At 32.9% G+C, this 19,753-nt stretch overlaps 4 protein-coding genes across 4 annotated transcripts; 3 read left to right on the top strand and 1 right to left on the bottom strand.

Moving 5' to 3' along the window:
- Positions 1 to 6,715: 6,715 nt before the first annotated feature.
- On the top strand, positions 6,716 to 9,009 carry LOC125211953 (putative late blight resistance protein homolog R1B-16). The gene is made up of 2 exons (XM_048111925.1): positions 6,716 to 7,048; positions 7,196 to 9,009. Exon 2 carries the CDS (start codon positions 8,029 to 8,031, stop codon positions 9,007 to 9,009), a length of 981 nt encoding a protein of 326 aa, XP_047967882.1. The 5' UTR covers positions 6,716 to 7,048; positions 7,196 to 8,028.
- Positions 7,280 to 7,978, top strand: LOC125209507 (putative late blight resistance protein homolog R1A-3). Its single transcript, XM_048109109.1, has one exon. The coding sequence runs from the start codon at positions 7,280 to 7,282 to the stop codon at positions 7,976 to 7,978; it is 699 nt and encodes a 232-aa protein (XP_047965066.1).
- On the top strand, positions 8,907 to 10,814 carry LOC125211954 (putative late blight resistance protein homolog R1A-4). The gene is made up of 2 exons (XM_048111926.1): positions 8,907 to 9,769; positions 10,531 to 10,814. The coding sequence occupies exon 1, from the start codon at positions 9,095 to 9,097 to the stop codon at positions 9,755 to 9,757; it is 663 nt and encodes a 220-aa protein (XP_047967883.1). The 5' UTR covers positions 8,907 to 9,094; the 3' UTR covers positions 9,758 to 9,769; positions 10,531 to 10,814.
- Positions 10,815 to 11,111: 297 nt separating this feature from the next.
- Positions 11,112 to 12,437, bottom strand: LOC125216115 (diacylglycerol O-acyltransferase 3-like). The gene is made up of 2 exons (XM_048117741.1): positions 12,012 to 12,437; positions 11,112 to 11,754 (listed from the first exon to the last, which is right to left on the bottom strand). The coding sequence occupies exons 1-2, from the start codon at positions 12,333 to 12,335 to the stop codon at positions 11,239 to 11,241; spliced, it is 840 nt and encodes a 279-aa protein (XP_047973698.1). The 5' UTR covers positions 12,336 to 12,437; the 3' UTR covers positions 11,112 to 11,238.
- Positions 12,438 to 19,753: the final 7,316 nt, after the last annotated feature.

The raw sequence follows: 19,753 nt of genomic DNA, 5'->3' as shown, positions 1-19,753 counted from the left end.
GTCTTTTGGGTCTGCCGGTCTGGTGACTTGGAATGTGGCCACATTCCTTGTCATCAATGGATCAGATATGGTTGATAGCAATAGGAAAATGACTGATCATTCGACTTTTACGATAGAAATGATTTTTGTGTCTCGAAAATTTTTAAAGTTAAAACCCCAAGGCACTCAATGGTGGCATGATAAATACTTTTTATAAAATGTTTTCGGCATGAGTCCACTGAGTGCATCAAGTACTCAGCCCTGCATTTGTTTTAAAAATGTGCAGGTTGAGCAGTGACGAGAGCGGTGGGTGTTGAGCAGAGCTGGTGAAGATTTGTGTTTGCTTTTAAATGTTCTGAATATATTATGTCTTCATACATAATACTCCCTCCGTCCCACAAAAGATGTCACACTTGTGGCACGGCACAGGATTTTAGGAGGTTTTGTTTTGTGTGTTAAATGGAGAGAGAATATATAATTTTTATATTCATGTGAGAGAGAACTTTTTCCAAAAAGGAAATGTGACATCTTTTGTGGGACAAACTAAAAAGTAAAGTGTGACATCTTTTGTGGGACGGAGGGAGTATTATTCTTCTCTCGAATGCTTCCGCTGAATGTTGTTTCTTTTGAGTTCATGTATTGATGAGATATTGTATCCCTTTGAGTTGTCAATTATCTAGATGATACTCTGATTTTATTCTAGCTATTCCCATTTATTCCGAGCTATAGTTGAGTTCTGTCTTTTTCTCCTTTCTTCCTCGCTTCTTTAACCCTTCCTTAGTCGTGATCCATCGCGTTTTCTATCCTTAGAAAACAAGGCCGTGACACAATTAATATTTTTTCATCTACTAATTTTATTAACTAGGAAATAAATAAAAACAAAAAATAACTTGCTTAACCTCCAAGTCATGCACTGCACCAGAATATCTTCCGACCCGCACTACCAACGATTGCCAACTTTGCGTTGTCTTCACAAAGTAGTACACAACTTTCCCATGATGCTCAGCTGCATTGACTACATGCATTGGCAATAGAAGAATTTCCCCACTGCAAGGAGAGGGGCGTACATTAGTGGGAACAATGGCACCCACACACGATTGTGCTAGAGACGGTCACCGACTACCGCCTATGAATTTGTAGTGCATTTTTTTGGGATCCCGGATCGAACGACGAATATCAATGTCCTCAACCAATCCCCCATCTTCGATCAAGTTTTAGAAGGTAAAGCCCTGACCCCAAACGGGTTCTTTTTGCGCAAAAGGCAATAGGCTGCTCGAAAAGATGTTGAAATAGCGTTTGGGGTTCTATGAGCATGGTTCACGTTTCAAAGCGTTGCATCATTCTTGGTTTGAGTTGAACCTTACCTACATCATTATATACTTGTATTGTCACGTATAACATGATAAGAAAGGTCGGGCCGAGGGAGATTGCGCTCCTTCCCTTGGGTCGTATCAACTAGCATCTGTTTATAGTGGCTTTTGAATTTAAATTCTTTTGCTTATAGTAGAACTTTTTTCATCCTAGAATCGATGTCAAATTTGAAAATGTCAAAAAAAATTAGAAGATATTTTTTGGTTTAAATGATAAGACAATATATACTCCATTTAAATATATTAATAGTGATTTACTTTTCCATAAAAGGAAAGGGAGAAAATATTCCATGGTCTTGGTATACCAAGTTGGTAATATGATTTGGTGTGTCTAACTAATAGTTTTTTTTACAAGTGTTATCACTAACCATGTGTATTATAGAAACTAATTACACCTAATTTATGGAAGATTTCATCGATTTATTAGTCTTTATTTCTTTTATTTGAAATTTTTTATGCATATAAACTTTATTTCTTATTTTTCATATTTTTATAATATACTATATGGGACATATTCTATTGTTTATAGCACCCTAATCCAAAATCAAGACTAAATCTCCACCCTTAGATTTTAAAATAAGTGGATGAGATTAAATCTTACGAATCTCAATAAATAGTAGACAAAATATCAACAAAAGGGTAATATCGTCATTATGTTATCATATCATAATTTTCGTGAATGTTTTTTTATATCAACATAGTGTATTTCAAATATCAACAATATGACATAAGAATATTAACACTAGTACAAGAAAATATCAACACATATTTATTGAGATTTTTACATGGTTTTATTGAGAATTTTTGATGTATTTGTTGATAAAAAGCTGGTTATCAACATTTACGAAAACTAAAATAAAAAATATCAAAGTTCATCATCCGAACGTAGTCGGAACATATGCAATTGGGATCTCGTTGGAATCCTTATAAAATTATCTTTAATTTGATATATTTTTTGCAAAAAAATAATTTAAATCGAGAGAGTTACGTAAATTTAAAAATTTAAGATGATTTTAATGAGAGAGAATTGATATTATTTCAACTACTAGATCTTCTAATCTAATGGCTAAGATTTAATCTTAGTTTGGGATTGCTAATTAGTTAGTAATTAATCACTCCAATATTATGGAGATATTAAATATTGGAATCAATTTATAAATATGATAACAGGGGTGTGATCAATTGCTAACTTTCTTAAGTTGCTAACTTACTAACTTATCAACATAGTGTATTAAAAATGTCAACACGATGACATTAAAATGTCAACACATAATTTTGTTGAACTTCAATATAATGTGTTGATATTATGTGTTGACATTTTGATGTCAACGTGTTGATATTTTTAATACATTATATTGATGAGTTAGCAGTGTTAGCAATTTAAATAGTTAGCAATATAACACCCCCCATGATAACAAGTGTAACAATATGGTATAATATTGAAACTAAATGCATATAAAGTACTTTACAAATTTTTATGCTTTTATTTCTTCGACCAAATATTTTGATGCATATTAAGTTTATTTTTCCAGTAAAAATAAAATTAATGTTTTCTCCCACCTTTAATATTTTTCATTAAGTTTTATATGTTATTAAAATTTAATATTAATTAATCAATATACTAAAAAATTTTCAAATTATAATATTTTATCACTACTTCTATAGATTTTTTATAAAATAAAAAATAAGGTATCATTTTAGGATACTAATTTATTATGACTACAATTTAATTTTCTTGGAAAATTAATATTCATCAAAAAATAATAAGTTTTCTTCCATGTTTAACATTTTATTGTATATTTAAATTTCTTTCTTAATTTTTTAAAATTATTTTTCATGTTATAAAATATATTAAAAGCTGTATATAATTAATTACTCCATCCGTCCCACTTTAGCAGTCCCATTGACTTTTCTGCACTCATTTTATAAAAATGATAATAAATAATTAAAGTGGAGAAATAATAATGTAAAAAAGAGAATAATGTAGATAAGACTCTTCTCTATATTATTCTCTTTTTTACTTTATTATTTCTCCACTTTAACTATTTATTATTATTTTTACAAAACGAGTGCAGAAAAGTTAATGGGACTGCTAAAGCGGGACGGAGGGAGTAATATACTAATAAAGTTCGAATTAATTAATTTCAATTTTTAATAAAAAAATTTTAAATAAGAAATAAAGTTTATATGCATAAAAAATTTTAAATAAAAGAAATAAAGGCTAATAAATTGATGAAATCTTTTATATATTAGATGTAATTATTTCCATAATACACATGGTTAGTGATAACACTAGTAAAAAAAACTATTAGTTGGACACTGGGACGGACCTAGCATGGGGCAAGCCACCGCTCCAGCGGGGGCTTGGCCGGTGCTGGTGCTGGTCACAATACCCCCACCAACCACGGCTACCCTGCTTGTTTCTATGCTGCATCTTTCCCGTTTTTTTAGGGCGAAGGATGGAAGAGGGAGGACGAAGGGGGAAAAGGAAAGATTAATTTATGAGCATTGATTTTACGAGAAAAAATTCCCTAGTCAAGGAATACCAAGATGGCAATCTTATTTGGTATGTCACACTCTTAAATTTTTGACAAATGGAAATATATTTAACCTCAATTCCAACTAGATATATAAAATATAGAAACAATCTAAATATAAATGCACACCATTTTATATGGAAAATTTATGCATATTCTACTATATAATAGACACACTATATTTAAACACTAATATACATACCTACATAATATATAGTAATTGAAATGACGAGCAATTTTTTTTTTTGAATAGTAGTTTTAGTTTATAAAATTTGTATTTAATTGCTTTAAATTGCAACAATCATTTTGTCTTATTTTTTTTATGAAGTTTTTTCATGATATATTGAGAATGATTAATGTAATTAAATTAGTTTTTTTAGATCATCTTATAACTATTATTACTAATAAAATTAGATTATCTTATTATTACTAACTACTTTTATAATTTAACATAATGTATAAAATTTATACAGTTAATATATACACTATATAATTACCCATGTAATTATTAATTTATACACTACATAATCATTTGTATGTATTAATTTAATTTATATAGTATTTAATTCCATCAAATTTGAAGTTATAATTACACTTTTTATCTGTCTACATTTTTTTTTAATTTATAAAGAAGAAAAAAAGTAATCTCCTAAAAACATAAAATGAGTGATGTAATCTTTTTTTATATATTAATTTACGTCAAAGATGTCTGAATGAATAAATCATTTAATAATTTTAAATTCATGAAATGATGAATCCTATATGTATATTTAATACTAGTATATGCGTATATATAGTGTAGTACTCCATAGAACGTGCCATCTTTCCGTATAATAAATAGTGTGCATTTATATTTAGATTGTTTCCATATTTTATATATCTAGTTGGAATTAAGGTTAAATATATTTTTATTTGTTAAAAATTTAAGGACGTGACATACCAAACAGAATTGCCACCTTGGTATTCCTTGACTAGGGAATTTTTTCTCTGATTTTACAGCTGTGTGGGGTCCACATTGGCTGTTTAGATTTTACAGATCATGTATTTGGGATGCGTATAATAGTATAAAATATTCTTATTTAATAATAGTATAGTCTAGTTTGCACTATTTGGTGAATAATACGGTATGCTAATTTTTTTGCCTTTATAGTTTTTATATTTAACATACGAGTATTGTTTACATATCTTCCTTAGTTCCTTATATGAAATTTTTTGTATATCTATTTTAATACCATTTAAATTAATTTAGTAAAATTCTACTTAATTTATTTAAAATCAAATAATAAATTAAAGCACTATCGTGTTAAATATCACAAGAAAATGACAGTTTGTAATCGGGTGTGATAATTGGAAAAAAAATAAAAGTTTGTGGTTTAATATTTTGATTTCAAACGTTACGAGACTGATCAAAATTTTACCCCAAACCATCCCCCTCCCAAGTTACTTTAGTCGTATTTCATTTTGGGATATTCCAAGTTATTTCAGTTATTTCTTTTTTTTGCTAAAAACAACATATCTAATCTCGTATACTTTATTATTTCTCTTATTTTATTCTCTCTTCTACTTTATTTAACTCACTATACACAATTTTCTTAAATTCTGTAACGAAAAGAAGCCCCTCAAGTAACGTGGATAGAGGGAGTAATAAACTTTTTAACTCGAATGACTTTTATCTCATGGAGTATAAAAATACTTTTGTATTTGAAATTTATTATGTACTGACTTGTGTTTTCATCCTTTTATAAATTTGTTGTAATAAATAAAGAAGGTAAGAATATTCAAATTTTGTTTTTATAATTTTAGCACTGGCTTATTCAATTTTCTAGTTCCGTCCCTGATTGGACATGCCAAATCATACTGTCAACTTGGTATGTCAAGACCATGGAATATTTTATCAAATGGAATGTGATATTACATCTATGTCATGCTATTAGCATTTATTATTCGGCATATCCCAAACTACTTGCATTATTTCTATTTTAAGTAAGAATAAGGATATTTAATTAATATTAGAGTTTATTAATGTTTTCTTTATATTAATTATTTAATTCTTAGTTTACGCTGAAAAGGAAAAGTGTGAATAGTATGAAACAGAGGGAGTATCTTTTTTGAGAAAAGAAAAAAAAAATGTAAATCTACGATGTGAGTTGAGTTGCAACGGACGGATGGAGTATTAAAATTTAATGGTAAAATATAGTACGGTTGCGTAAGTTAATAGTACTAATAACTATTCATAAATGGTTTTTTTTTTCTACCAATATAAAAAATAAGTAACTTTTGTAATAATGTCTAGAGACTAAAAGATAACAACCATGATTAGTTAATGCGATTATTATTATAAACTGATCATGGGAATTTTCGTGGCTTGCATAAATAAATGAATTATGGAAATATAATTTATTTAAAAGAAATAAATCCAATTTAAAATATGTCCATTATTTCCTTTTATTTCTTTATCGTTTAGATGTGCACTTCTGGTACTAATGGAGCCAAAGAAAAAAGGTAATTAAATAGTAGTATATTCATTATCAGTAATTGTCAAAAGTGTCACACATCCACCTAATATGATAGCTTGTCACAACAATTCAATAAAGTCGACTAATTATTTCAATTCACATTGTAAAAGATTCTCTTATGCTGAACTTGCATTATTATTGCTAGACCATATACCCCAATTTTGGATTATTTAATCTGTCAATCGATGGCTAGACAAAAATTGTAGTACTACTATTATATTTAAAATTAAAACTTATCTACAATACTATTCATCAAAAAGCAGACTATTCATCAAAAAGCAGTTTGTTTCTTTGCTTTCAAAAAGCAGTTTGTTTGTTTCTTTGCTTTACAAACACAGTCTTCCTCAACTTGTTAGTCTCTAAATATCTGTGAATTTAGATTAAGTGAAATGGCTGCCTATGGAGCTTTAGTTTCTGTGTTGAATATTATAGATCAAATTCAGACTCATCCACGCCTCTGCAAAATTTTCTTGAAAGCTATATTCTCCCCACGGTGGCTACACCGAAGAAGAAGATATTTGGGAGAGTCGCATTGCTGAAGCAGCTTATGATGCTGAAGACGTGATCGAGTCGTATATCGTTGATCAAATTCGTCTTCGATCAAGATGTGATGTAGAAACCATCAGCTCCATTCAATTCTATCAAGGTCTTGTTTTATTTCCAAAAATAATAGTAATAGTTATCCTTATATATGAAATCATGATTTTAGTTTTCTAGTAATCATCAACTTATATATATAGATATTTCCCCATAAATTTCTAATCATGTTGAAGTGATAATTTCTTTTCAACAGGTCTGCAAAAGGTGATAGAAAACATGAATTTGGTCAGGACTGAGATTAAAGAGAAGGTGGTAGTCCACGGCTCACAATGTTCCCATGATTGGTTTTGATGATGTCTTGTTGCAAATGTTGGACAAGATCACTAGAGGAGAACCCGATCTCCAAATTCTTCCGATTGTTGGAATGGGTGGGATAGGCAAGACCACTCTTGCTCAAAATATCTATGTAAGTCCACTTGTCCGGAAACATTTCGATGTTTGTGCATGGTCTACTATTTCTCAAGTGTATAATGCAGAAGAAATTCTCAGACAAGTTATTGAACAAGTACAAGTTCTTGATCTAGTAGACAGTGATGTGAATAGGGTGAATGCCAGGAGACATATAAGTGAAGATGATTTAGAATTACAGTTGCACCAATATTTGATAGGAAGGAGGTATTTTATTGTGATGGATGATATGTGGAATATTAAGGCTCGGGATCAAGTTAGGAGATTCTTCCAGGATAACAGAGATGGGAGTAGAATATTAGTGACTACAAGACTATCAAACTTGGCATATCTATTCAACTATTCGATTGGTCTTGATATGAAAATTTTGGATGATTATGCTAGTTGGAACCTATTTTCCAAAATTGTGTTTGGGGATGAAAGTTGCCCTCATGAGTTGGAGAATATTGGAAAGAAGATTGTGAAAGGTTGTAGAGGACTTCCACTGTCAGTTAATGTAATAGGGGGACTCTTGTCCATGTCTGAAAAAACAGAAGAAAATTGGGGATATATTGAAAAAAAAATTTAAGTTCAATTGTGAATTTGGATGATAATCAGAAATGCTTGCAAGTATTACACATGAGTTATAATAATCTACCGGTTCACTTAAAGCCATGTTTTCTTTATATGGGAAGATATGGTGAAGATGAAGATATTGTGATCTCTGATTTAATCCAATTGTCAGTTGCTGAGGGATTTGTAAAACCAATTAATGGAAAATGTTTGGAAGATGTAGCAAAAGAGTATATATATGAACTTCTTGATAGAAATCTCCTTGTAGTTGGAATACACAACTATTCATTGAAAATGCATGATCTTGTGAGGGATTTATGTTTAAGAGAAGCTCAAAAATTGAAATTCTTATGTGTGTTGGAAGAGCACGGCATTCCACAAGACATACAATCTCAACGCTGTATCGTAGGTAGGTTAAGCGAAGAGAAATATCCAACTCAACTCCTTCAATCATTGGAATCTGCATCCCTTCTCCGGTCTTTTACCCTTGGTCCATCCGTTAGAAAGAAACGTCCAACGAGTTTATTGTACAATTTCAGATTATTGAGGGTAGGTTATGTGGAACAAGATTATGAGGAGATTCTCCCTTGGCTAGTGAACTTGCGGTTTCTTGATGTGTATGTTGTTGATGAGGATCCATTACCTTCTTCGATCTATTTTCTCTGGAATTTATGGAGACTGCTTTTACACAACGTAGGTAAGGATTATGTTTGCGAGATTTGGAAGATGCCTCAACTTAGGCATGTTGGCACCGATTTAAGAGAAGGGACACTTGATGGTGCATATTGTCTTCCCGATACTTCTTTCAGTTACGAAGAGGATATGGTGCTGGAAAACCTTCAGACACTTTCTCACGTGAAGAATCTCAAGTTTGGTGAAGTAGTGCTTAAAAGAATCCCCAATATCAAAACATTGAAGTTATACTATAAAACAAAAGTAGATACCTCAAGAGAACACACCTCCTCCTCCGAAGAGTCCTCTGAAGCAGAAGACTCATCCGAAGAAGAAGAAGACTTCTCTGAAGGAGGAGGAGGAGGAGATACCTAAGAAGAAGAAGAAGAAGAAGAAGAAGAAGAAGAAGAAGAAGACTCTTCCGAAGGAGGAGGAGGAGGTGCCGAAGAAGAAGAAGAAGATGATGATAACCCTCTCAGCAATGTTTGTTACCTCCACAAACGTGAATATCTTAAGCAATTCCATAAAAGAACAACAGAAAATGTCTGGAGAAGACTCCTCAGAGGAAGACGACACCTCAGAAGAAGACGCCTCAGAAGGAGGAGAAGATGAATACCGTCTTAATAATGTTTGTTTCCTCCACAATCTCGAAGATCTTCAGCTTTGGTGTTCCTCACAAAACACTAGTATAATACGACATGTCAGTTTCCCGCGTTCCCTCAAGAAATTGACGTTAAGAAATACTTATCTTCGTTGGGAAGACATGAAGACAAAGATAGGTTCATTGCCCGTTCTTCAAGTTCTCAAGCTGAAAAAGAATTCCTTCATTGGCTCTAAGTGGAAAACATTTGAAGAGCAATTCTTGAATCTCAAGTTGTTGTTGATTGAGGATTGTGATGTAGAGCGGTGGATCACACACGACGCCCACTTTCCACGCCTTGAGCACCTTCATCTTCGGTATGCAGAGAGGCTGAGGGAGATTCCTTTGTGCATGGGAGACATCTCCACACTTCAGACAATTATGTTGGAAGATTGTAGTAATGCAGTAATGGATTCAGCTCAAAAAATTAAGGACGAACAACAAGAATGCGGAAATGAAGACCTTCAAATCTCTGTTGCCTGAAGAATTTGTCAGGTAACAGCTTAGCCTTCTTTCTTTCTCTTAATAATTACTCTATTTATTAGACTTCTATAAACATTATTGGTAGTCCACACTCCTCACTTCAATAATTTTACTCCCTAGCTTTATTTCAATTAAGGTGATATACTTTTCTTTTTAGTTTGTCCCAATTAAAAACACATTTCTATTTTTGGTAATTTTCTATATTCAATTAATACAACCAACAACTTTTTTCTCTCTCCTATTAAATTTTCAATTCTCTCTTTCCATTTAATGCTTATACTCACTTTTTTTTCTCTTCAATTAACTACATTAACCAACAACTCCTAAAATCCCGTGTCGACTAAGAAATATGTCATCTTGGCCGGGATGGATGGAGTAATAAAAATGTAAATAGTGTCTCTTTACAAAATGAACGTAAAGTACCCTCAAAATTATGTTATTGTATTAGTTTTTCCATAATGGGTGGTGAACTACTGTTCGTTGGTCTACGACTTTGGATTGGTATAAAATATGATACTAAAATTTTAAAAATATCACTAGAGGTCCAAATATTGTTAGATGTACTTTTTCACATTTTGAATATTTTTTTTACGAAACTACCTACAAGCCCCTAAAGGGCTATTCAGTCGATTACCGATGAGAAAGATCAACTTTATGTTATTAATGCAACTTTTGACGTGTTTTCACATTTTGTTAATGTTTTAGTTTCTTGAACTAACATTATTTCTTGCACAAAAATAATTTTATTATGATCAATGTTTGTGTCTGCCTAGTTCATTGTAGGAGTTTTTCTCATATTCAAGAAGAAACAACCGAACACTTAATATCAGACCTACTACGAGCAAAGTTCTGAGACAAGACAACTAATGAAATAGTTTTTGGAGCAGTACTCGAGCATAATAAAAGGAGAGAAACCGCGGTGATCAAGCCCCTAGACCATGGTATTGCTCACTCGATTGTCAAAACATTCAGTCTCAACCCATGCATATAGATCTAATTTTTCATACTTTACTCTTTGTTTATCTCTTACTAAACTCAATAAATATCATTTTCGTAATTCATGTAAAGAACTCAATCAAATGTGGTGAGGGAGGGACTAGGGAGTAGTAGATTAGTAGTTGTTACAACTAATAATCCATTCAGTATTAAAGACAAACTAAAATGAATGACATAAATAAAAATCTTAAGCTTCAATTTTCCCAATCCCTTTTCTGATTAAAAGAATTTAGCTTTTTCGTTTTTGAATTTTAGTAATTATGATAACTTATATTTTAGTGAATTCGGTATAAATAGTTAACTAGTACTACTAATATTTACAATGATTAAATGAGTGAAATGAATTATGTCACAGCAATGCTTCAAAATTCAAATAACCACATATTTCCTCTTAAAAAATAAAATTAAAAAATAAAACACACACACATATATCCTATCCTAATTCCAAAAACTGAAAAAGAAACTGCACATTTTTGGTAACAATTTCAAAAACCAAGCTGTTGCTGCTGCTGATGATGTTCATCAATGAACTTCGCCATGATCACATTCACATCCTCCAATCCCACTCCGATGCACAGAGAGTTCGCCGCCGCGGGCCCCACAAGCTTGACATTAGGGCCATCCCTGCATTTCCTCATGCATTTGCACCCTGAGACTGCCTCTTCACTCCCCACAACTCTCTTCAACTCCTCCAGCAGCGCCCCGGCCCCCGATTTCTTGCACTTTCCTCCCATACACACCTCAATCCTCTTCGATGGAGAAACAGCAGCATCAGTTATGAACGACGAGTGTGGAGCAGTTGGTATGATCGGAAGCGTCTCCTCCTTTGCGCGGCTCATGTCATCGGCCTCTCCACATTCGCTTTCGCTGGATTCAGATGATGACGTTTCACAATTTGCTACTGCTTTCACTTTTGCTTTCTCCTCTTTCATTCTTCTTTTCGCTTCTTTCTGTTCTTCCTTCACCTTCCGCAATTGCTCCAGCAGAAGCTGTGTTGCTTCCTGCAATCAGAGACATAATATTTGTTAAAATTGGCAACCAATTTAGTTATCAATCATATCTAGTAGCTCGATAAACCTAATATGATTGAAGAACTTGATTATCAAAGAACTTGACGAAATTAAAGTGATTATAATCCTCAATGTGATTAAAGAACATGATTAAGAAAAGCAGTGACATGAATGAGGTGAAATTGAAAAAGTACTCCAATTGAATTGCGTAATCAGATTGATATAACGATTTGTGAAGCAATTCATACCGTGATCATGTTTCCGTTGATATGATCAAGCAGATTCAATTCCTTGAGCAATTTCAATTGCTTCTTCTTCATCTTCTTCACCGACTTCCCCTTCCCACTCATCCGCCTCCGTGAAATCCCCTCCACCGTGGAGTCGGCGGAATCAAAGCTAGACTTATAATACTGCAGATGACCCCAATCGCAAAATCCAGATGATAATACTCTGTTTTTCGCCCTCCGCCGCCACAATTGAACGAATTTACCAGAAGCATTCACGAGTTCCTCCGTCGAAGACAAAGCAGCGGCGGCGACGTTTGGAAAGCGAATTGGGTGCTGGAGAGCCATGGCGGTGGCGGCAAGAGAGGTAAAAACGAGGCGAATTTAAGAAGAGGCTGGAGATTAGTAATGGCGAATAATCTCAAGCGAGCAATCTGTTCAAATAAGGGGAATGAATCTGGGGAAGCTTTTGTTGCTTCCATTGTTGAGGAGCAATTCCAACAGAGGTAGAGGTGAACTCTACGCATGCGTGGCGGATCCTGATTGGCTGAAGGGTGATGATGCTTGGCGCCAGTGTACGCGCGGCGGTTTGAATTAGCCACGTGCTTATGAGGAATACACATGGTAGTTTTCGATGCCGATTTGGGGTTTCTCCAACCACGTCAGATTACACGCGGCAGAGATTTTCCATGTCAACCACGAAATTTCTTTTGTGATGGTATACCAGCGGCAGATCTGGAACGGGCAAATTTAGTATTTTTAATATTAAATACTCCATCAGTTCGTAATTAAATGTCACATATTTGACTGATAGATTAAAAAATAATTTAACTTTATAAATAAAGTGGTTAGAAACAAAGTTCGTGGAATACAATATCTACTTTTATATATTGATTTTATAATAAAATGTGAGTAGAATGAGTTAGTGAAATGTAGGGTCCACTTACTGAATATAGTAGGTAAAATGAGATATTTATTGGCGGATGTACAAAAAAGAAAAAATGATCCCTCCGTCCCGCTTAAGATGACACGTTTTCCTTTTTAGTTTGTCCCAACTAAGATGACACATTTCTTTTTTTGGAAACTTTCTCTCTCCAATTAATACACTCAACCACTTTTTCTCACTCCTATTAAAATATCCATCGTTCTTTATCTCTCTACTTTATTACTTACATCCACATTTTCTCTCTCCAATTAAACACATTAACCAATAACTCCTAAAATCCCGTGCCGGCTAAGAAATGTGTCATCTTAGCCGGGACGAAGGGAGTAGCAGACGAAGGAGTATAATTTACCACTATTTTTATTAATTTAACAAATAATAATATATTTGTATTTAATTAGCATTGCCTTCATCCTTCGTTAATAAAATATAAACATGAATTAGCTTACAGAAATATTTACTTATTATTCATCCAAAAATATAAATTTATTTTAAATATTATATTCACTCAAAATCATTGAAAATATAATATACAAACGTGATATAAGTAAAGAAGTAGTAAATATAGATTTATGTTTATTTTGTTATAAGCTTCAAATAGATCACAGCCCTTAGATCCTTGGATTGGATGATTATGATCAAAATAGCCGAGCTATATTATTAGACTATAATGCTACTCCCTCCGTTCCATAGTAATGGAGTCATTTTGTCATTTTTGGTACGTTCCATAGTAATGGAGTCATTTCCCTTTTTAGTAAAAGTCAACAAATTTCTTCTCACTTACTTTACTCTCTCTACTTTATTCTCTCTATCTTTTTCATTTCCTACTTTATTCTTCATTTACTTAACTCACCTAATACAATTTTTTCTTAATCTCTATGCCGAAAATAATTTCCTCCATTACTATGGAACGGAGGGAGTACATTATTAGTCGGTGTACATTATTAGAATGAAAATCTACATTATTAAATGACACGTGGCATCATTAATCTAACCGTTAGATGACAAAATCGTGTGGTCGAGATTCAGTTGAATGTTTGGACGATATTTACATGTTGAACTTGAATACATCCCATTATATACAAATGTGATATAAGTAAAGTAGCTAAATATATACATTCAAAAATACTCTACAAGTAAAGTAGTAGAGTTCTGTTTATTTTGTTACATAGAGAATAAAATGCAATACAGATCACGAATTATAAGTATTTTATGACAAAAAATATTAGCACAAGTATTAAATATTTTAACTTAAAAATAAATATAAAAAAATAATATTTGCAAATTAGTACTCACTCTGTCCCAACTATGTTGAGTCGTATTCCCTTTTGGAATGTCCCAACTAAGTTGGGTCATTTCCTTTTTTTTTAAAAAAAAATTAAAACATCCAACCACTCTTACTTTATTCCACTATCTACTTTACTCTCTCTTTATCTTTCCTACTTTATTCCTCTCTCCTACATTTCAATACAATTTCTTAATCTTCGTACCTAAAACTTATGTCTCAACTTAGTTGAGACGTAGGGAATATAAGTTTTGATTTCATCAAGTAATTAAAGGTTTTGTTTTTATATTAACAAGAATTATTAATTGATAAAATAAAAAAGTAAAGAACTGAGAAAATATGTTCTTGTTGAGGGTTGAAAGCTAGACCTTTTGGTTAAAAACCTAATAACTAAACTATAATACTACTACATTTTATATTACATTTTTGAAAAAAAATACTTGCTACATTCCTCGGAGGGGCAGATATACTATTTTCGGCTTAATTCAAAAGAAAACTTAGGCTCTCCGGCCGCCCCCTCCTGCCCCCCTAGATTCGCCAGTGGGTATACGCATATTGTACTATAATACTTCATCCGTCCAACTATAAGTACGTCATTTTTCTTTTTGTGATGTCCCACAATGAATAATTTATTTTCCTTTTAAGCAAAAAGTATCTCTTTTTTTACTTTTTATTTTCTCAACCACACCCTTCGTCCCATCATATGTGCTCAACTTTCCATTTTATAAGTGATTGATCTATTCACGCATTAGTATACTGTTTTTTGCAGTTGAGTGATGTAAATTTTCCATAGAGTGAAGTATATTTTGTTTAGAGTGAAGTATTCCATGTTTAAAGTGAAGTGTTTGTGATCCATGCTTATAGTGCATTATTTTTTCATTTCAGTGAAGTAAAACGTGCTTAGAGTGAAGTGTTTGTGATCAATGCTTATATTGCTCTGTTTTTTTTCATTTCAGTGAAGTAAAACGACCTTAGTGTGAAGTATTCCATGGTTAGAGTGAAGTGTTTGTCATCTAGGCTTATGGTGCTTTGTTTTTCCATTTCAGTGAAGTAAAACATGATTAGCGTGAAGTATTCCATTATTAGAGTGAAGTGTTTGTCATCCATGCTTATAGTGTTTTTTTTTCCATTTCAGTGATGTAAAATATGATTAGCGTGAAGTATTTCAGTGTTAGAGTGAAGTGTTTGTCATACATGCTTAAAGTGTTTTGATTTTCCATTTCAGTAAAGTAAAACATGCATAGAGTGAAGTATTTCTTGGTTAGAGTGAAGTATTTGTGATCCATGCTTAAAGTGTTTTGTTTTTCCATTTCAGTGAAGTAAAACTTGCTTAGAGTGAAGTATTTCATGGTTAGAGTGAAGTGTTTGTGATCAATGCTTAAAGTGATTTATTTTTCCATTTCAGTGAAGTAAAACTTGCTTAGAGTGAAGTATTTCATGGTTAGAGTGAAGTGTTTGTCATCCATGCTTAAAGTGTTTTGCTTTTCCATTTCAGTGAAGTAAAACTTACTTAGAATGAAGTATTCCAGTGTTAGAGTGAAGTGTTTGTATCCATGCTTAAAGTGCTTTGTTTTTTCATTTCAGTGAAGTAAAACTTGCTTAGAGTGAAGTATTTCATGGTTAGAGTGAAGTGTCTGTCATCCATTCATATATTGATTTGTTTTTCCATTTCAGTGAAGTAAAACATGCTTAGAGTGAAGTATTCCAGTGTTAGAGTGAGGTGTTTGTATCCATGCTTAAAGTGCTTTGTTTTTTCATTTCAGTGAAGTAAAACTTGCTTAGAGTGAAGTATTTCATGGTTAGAGTGAAGTGTCTGTCATCCATTCTTATATTGATTTGTTTTTCCATTTCAGTGAAGTAAAACATGCTTAGAGTGCTAGTATTCCAGTGTTAGAGTGAAGTGTTTGTATTCATGCTTAAAGTGCTTTGTTTTTTCATTTCAGTGAAGTAAAACTTGCTTAGAGTGAAGTATTTCATGCTTAGAGTGAAGTGTTTGTCATCCATGCTTAAAGTGCTTTGTTTTTCCATTTCAGTGAATTAAAACATGCATAGAGTGAAGTATTCTAGTGTTAGAGTGAAGTGTTTGTAATGTGATCCTCGTTTCGATCTCGAAGCTACGCACGAAAAAAGGAAACATATCTTGGTCCGAAGTCTTAAGTTGGCAAAAACGAGAACTGTCGGGAGATATTGTTGGATAAATTGAGTTTTTATCGTATTATAATTAAGAATATGCACCTACATAGAATAGTTATGAATTAGTGTAAGTATAGTTTAGGATTTTCGTTTAGGAGCTGTTAGAATTTAGTTAGATTTAATATTTAAATTATATAGTATATATTAGTATATTAGGTTAGGAATTACGTTAAAAGTCTAGTGAGATATATTAGGATTTAGATTATTTTAATAGTTTTATTTAATTAGTAGTTATCTCATTAGGAGATTTGTTAGATTTTATTACTTCATATTTTGCCTATAAAAGGCGTGTAGTTTACTCAAGAAAGGAGGACGAGTTTTTTTATAAATAAAATTGAGTGTGTTTCTTGAGTTTTTTTACTCTTGATTTTTCCTATTCGAATTCTTGTAGCAAAGTGTTCGTTTTCGAATAGTCTATCAATTTATCGATTGAGTTTCCGCCCTCAATCGTGGCATCATTCATTCCATATCCACCTCCATATTTCACGTCGAACTCATATCCATCCATATTGTGAAGTTGTAGGAATGCCATGTCTACAACAACTTCTTGCAATTTTCATCCATATTCCGAAGCATGTTCGTGTTACAGATGTTACAACTTGCGGGGTGCCATATCGCAACCCTTTTGCGACCAATATCGCAAGCCATATAGTCGATGAGAGGCTGATTCGTTCGGAGAGGTGTCGCCAGGTCTTGGCGAGCCAGCGAGGCTCATATCAGGTGGTTTCAGAGCCACGCGATACCATCAATCAGCCTCTGCACCAGCCCCATTGTCGAGGGTGTCTACGGACTCCTCAATGAATAGATTGGAAAAGTTTCCATCTTGCGAAACTGATAATGATTTGCTTGACAAAGTAATGCGTCGACTAGAGCCAAAGATCGAGAAACTTGTTGAAAAAGCCTATGCGGAGCTATTGAGACAACATCGAGAATTGAAGCAAGAGAAAGTTACTGCTGTGGAAAAGGTAGAGAAGGAGTGGCAGCCCTTGATCATAGCCGACAGTGGTGATTCGAAGAAAGCCGTCGAAGAAGAAGCTCCGCCAGTGCCGGAAACCACCATCACTCCAGTTTTAACGCTATCAGCCGGGAAACAACAACATGATGGCGAACAGGAGAAAACAAATGCTCCAGCAAAGGAAGAAGTGAATTTAAACATGAAAGAAGAAAGAGGTTCGGAGGAAATAGTTGGTTCAATCTCAATTCCAAGTCTTGCACTAGTTGAGATCCCAGCACCAACAAACCTATCCATCATGTTGATTCCGGGCAATAAAATCCGAAGTACTACCTTTGATACTTCTACAATGTCAAGTCCTTTTTTTTGTACAGTTAGTAGATTGTGCAAAAATGTCATTGTGAGGAATGATCCATGGAGCTCTAGAGTTCAACGACATCATAAGGTAATTCAAGGATTGTGGCAGTTCAAGTATCGTCGAAAATCGAGGCCACTACCGCTCAAATCACGAAAGAGACTGGAGCAGTCTCGACGACGAATTGCTATACCTAGTCAACATGGTGATTCATTGAATCTGAAAATTATTGAAGGAAGTTGCTTTGAGACTAGGAATGTAGATTTCAAGGATTCGAGGTCGAATCCTTTTGAAGAGGGAGAGTATGATGTGATCCTCGTTTCGATCCCGAAGCTACGCACAAAAAAAGGAAACATATCTTGGTCTGAAGTCTTAAGTTGGCAAGAACGAGAACTGCCTGGAGATATTGTTGGATAAATTAAGTTTTTATCGTATTATAATTAAGAATATGCACCTACATGGAATAGTTATGAATTAGCATAAGTATAGTTTAGGATTTTTGTTTAGGAGCTGTTAGAATTTAGTTAGATTTAATATTTAAATTATATAGTATATATTAGTATATTAGGTTAGGATTTACGTTCAAAGTCTAGTGTGATATATTAGGATTAAGATTATTTTAATAGTTTTATTTAATTAGTAGTTATCTCATTAGGAGATTTGTTAGATTTTATTACTCCATATTTTGCCTATAAAAGGCGTGTAGTTTACTCAAGAAATGAGGATGAGTTTTTTTTATAAATAAAATTGAGTGTGTTTCTTGAGTTTTTTTACACTTGATTTTTCCTATTCGAATTCTTGTAGCAAAGTGTTCGTTTTCGAATAGTCTATCGATTTATCGATTGAGTTTCCGCCCTCAATCGTGGCATCATTCATTCCATATCCACCTCCATATTTCACGTCAAACTCATATCCATCCATATTGTGAAGTTGTAGGAATGTCATGTCTACAACGACTTCTTGCAATTTTCATCCATATTCCGAAGCATGTTCGTGTTACAGATGTTACAACTTGCGGGGTGCCGTATCGCAGCCCTTTTGCGACCAATATTGCAAGCCATACAGTCGACGAGAGGCAGATTCGTTCGGAGAGGTGTCGCGAGGTCTTGGCGAGCCAGCGAGGCTCATATCAGTTTGTCATCCATGCTTAAAGTGCTTTGTTTTTTTTTTTCAATGAATTAAAACATGCTTAGAATGAAGTATTCTTGTGTTAGAGTGAAGTATATTGAGTTTACCATTTTGGCATTTGAGTCAAGTATACTGTGTTTATAGTGAAGTGTTTTATGCTAATAGTGATGTATATATTGCAATGAATTGTTTTTCCTTTATAATGAATGTTGTTATTAACATTTTCGAAAATTGCAGGTATAATTAATGAAAGACGGAGAGAAAGACATAGAACAGCGGAAGCAGATCATGAATGAAACTTTGGCATCTATGATTGAAGATTGTAGAGACATATGGACATAGATGTGGAAAAAATGATTGAGAACTTCAACAAATTTCATGAACAATTGTACAAAGTGATATAATTCATAATATATATATATATATATATATATATCTATTTTGTTCACTGTAAAATGTATTCAGTTCATTTACATTAAATAGTCTGTTCATATTTTACATTAATATTTTGTTTATAGTATAAGGAATGCAGAAAATACTTCACTAAAATGGAAAAACAATACACTATAAGGCATGCGGAACATATTTTACTATATGCACAATATACATCACTATATGCTCAGTATACTTCACTAAAATGAAAAAAACAATACACTAAAACACATGCAGAATATACTTCACTATATGCACAATATACATCACTATATGCTCAATATACTTCACTAAAGTGGAAAATCAGTACACTATAAGGCATGCTGAACATACTTCACTATATGCACAATATATATCACTATATGCTCAATATACTTCGCTGAAATGACTACAATGAAGTATTCAATGGCTAGAGTGAAGTGTTTGTGATCCATGCTTATAGTGCACTATTTTAACATTTTAGTGAAGTAAAATGTGC

The sequence above is a fragment of the Salvia hispanica genome, chromosome 3 (assembly GCF_023119035.1).
Source record: "Salvia hispanica cultivar TCC Black 2014 chromosome 3, UniMelb_Shisp_WGS_1.0, whole genome shotgun sequence".
Taxonomy (NCBI): domain Eukaryota; kingdom Viridiplantae; phylum Streptophyta; class Magnoliopsida; order Lamiales; family Lamiaceae; genus Salvia; species Salvia hispanica.
This window is presented reverse-complemented; position numbering and strand designations above follow the sequence as displayed.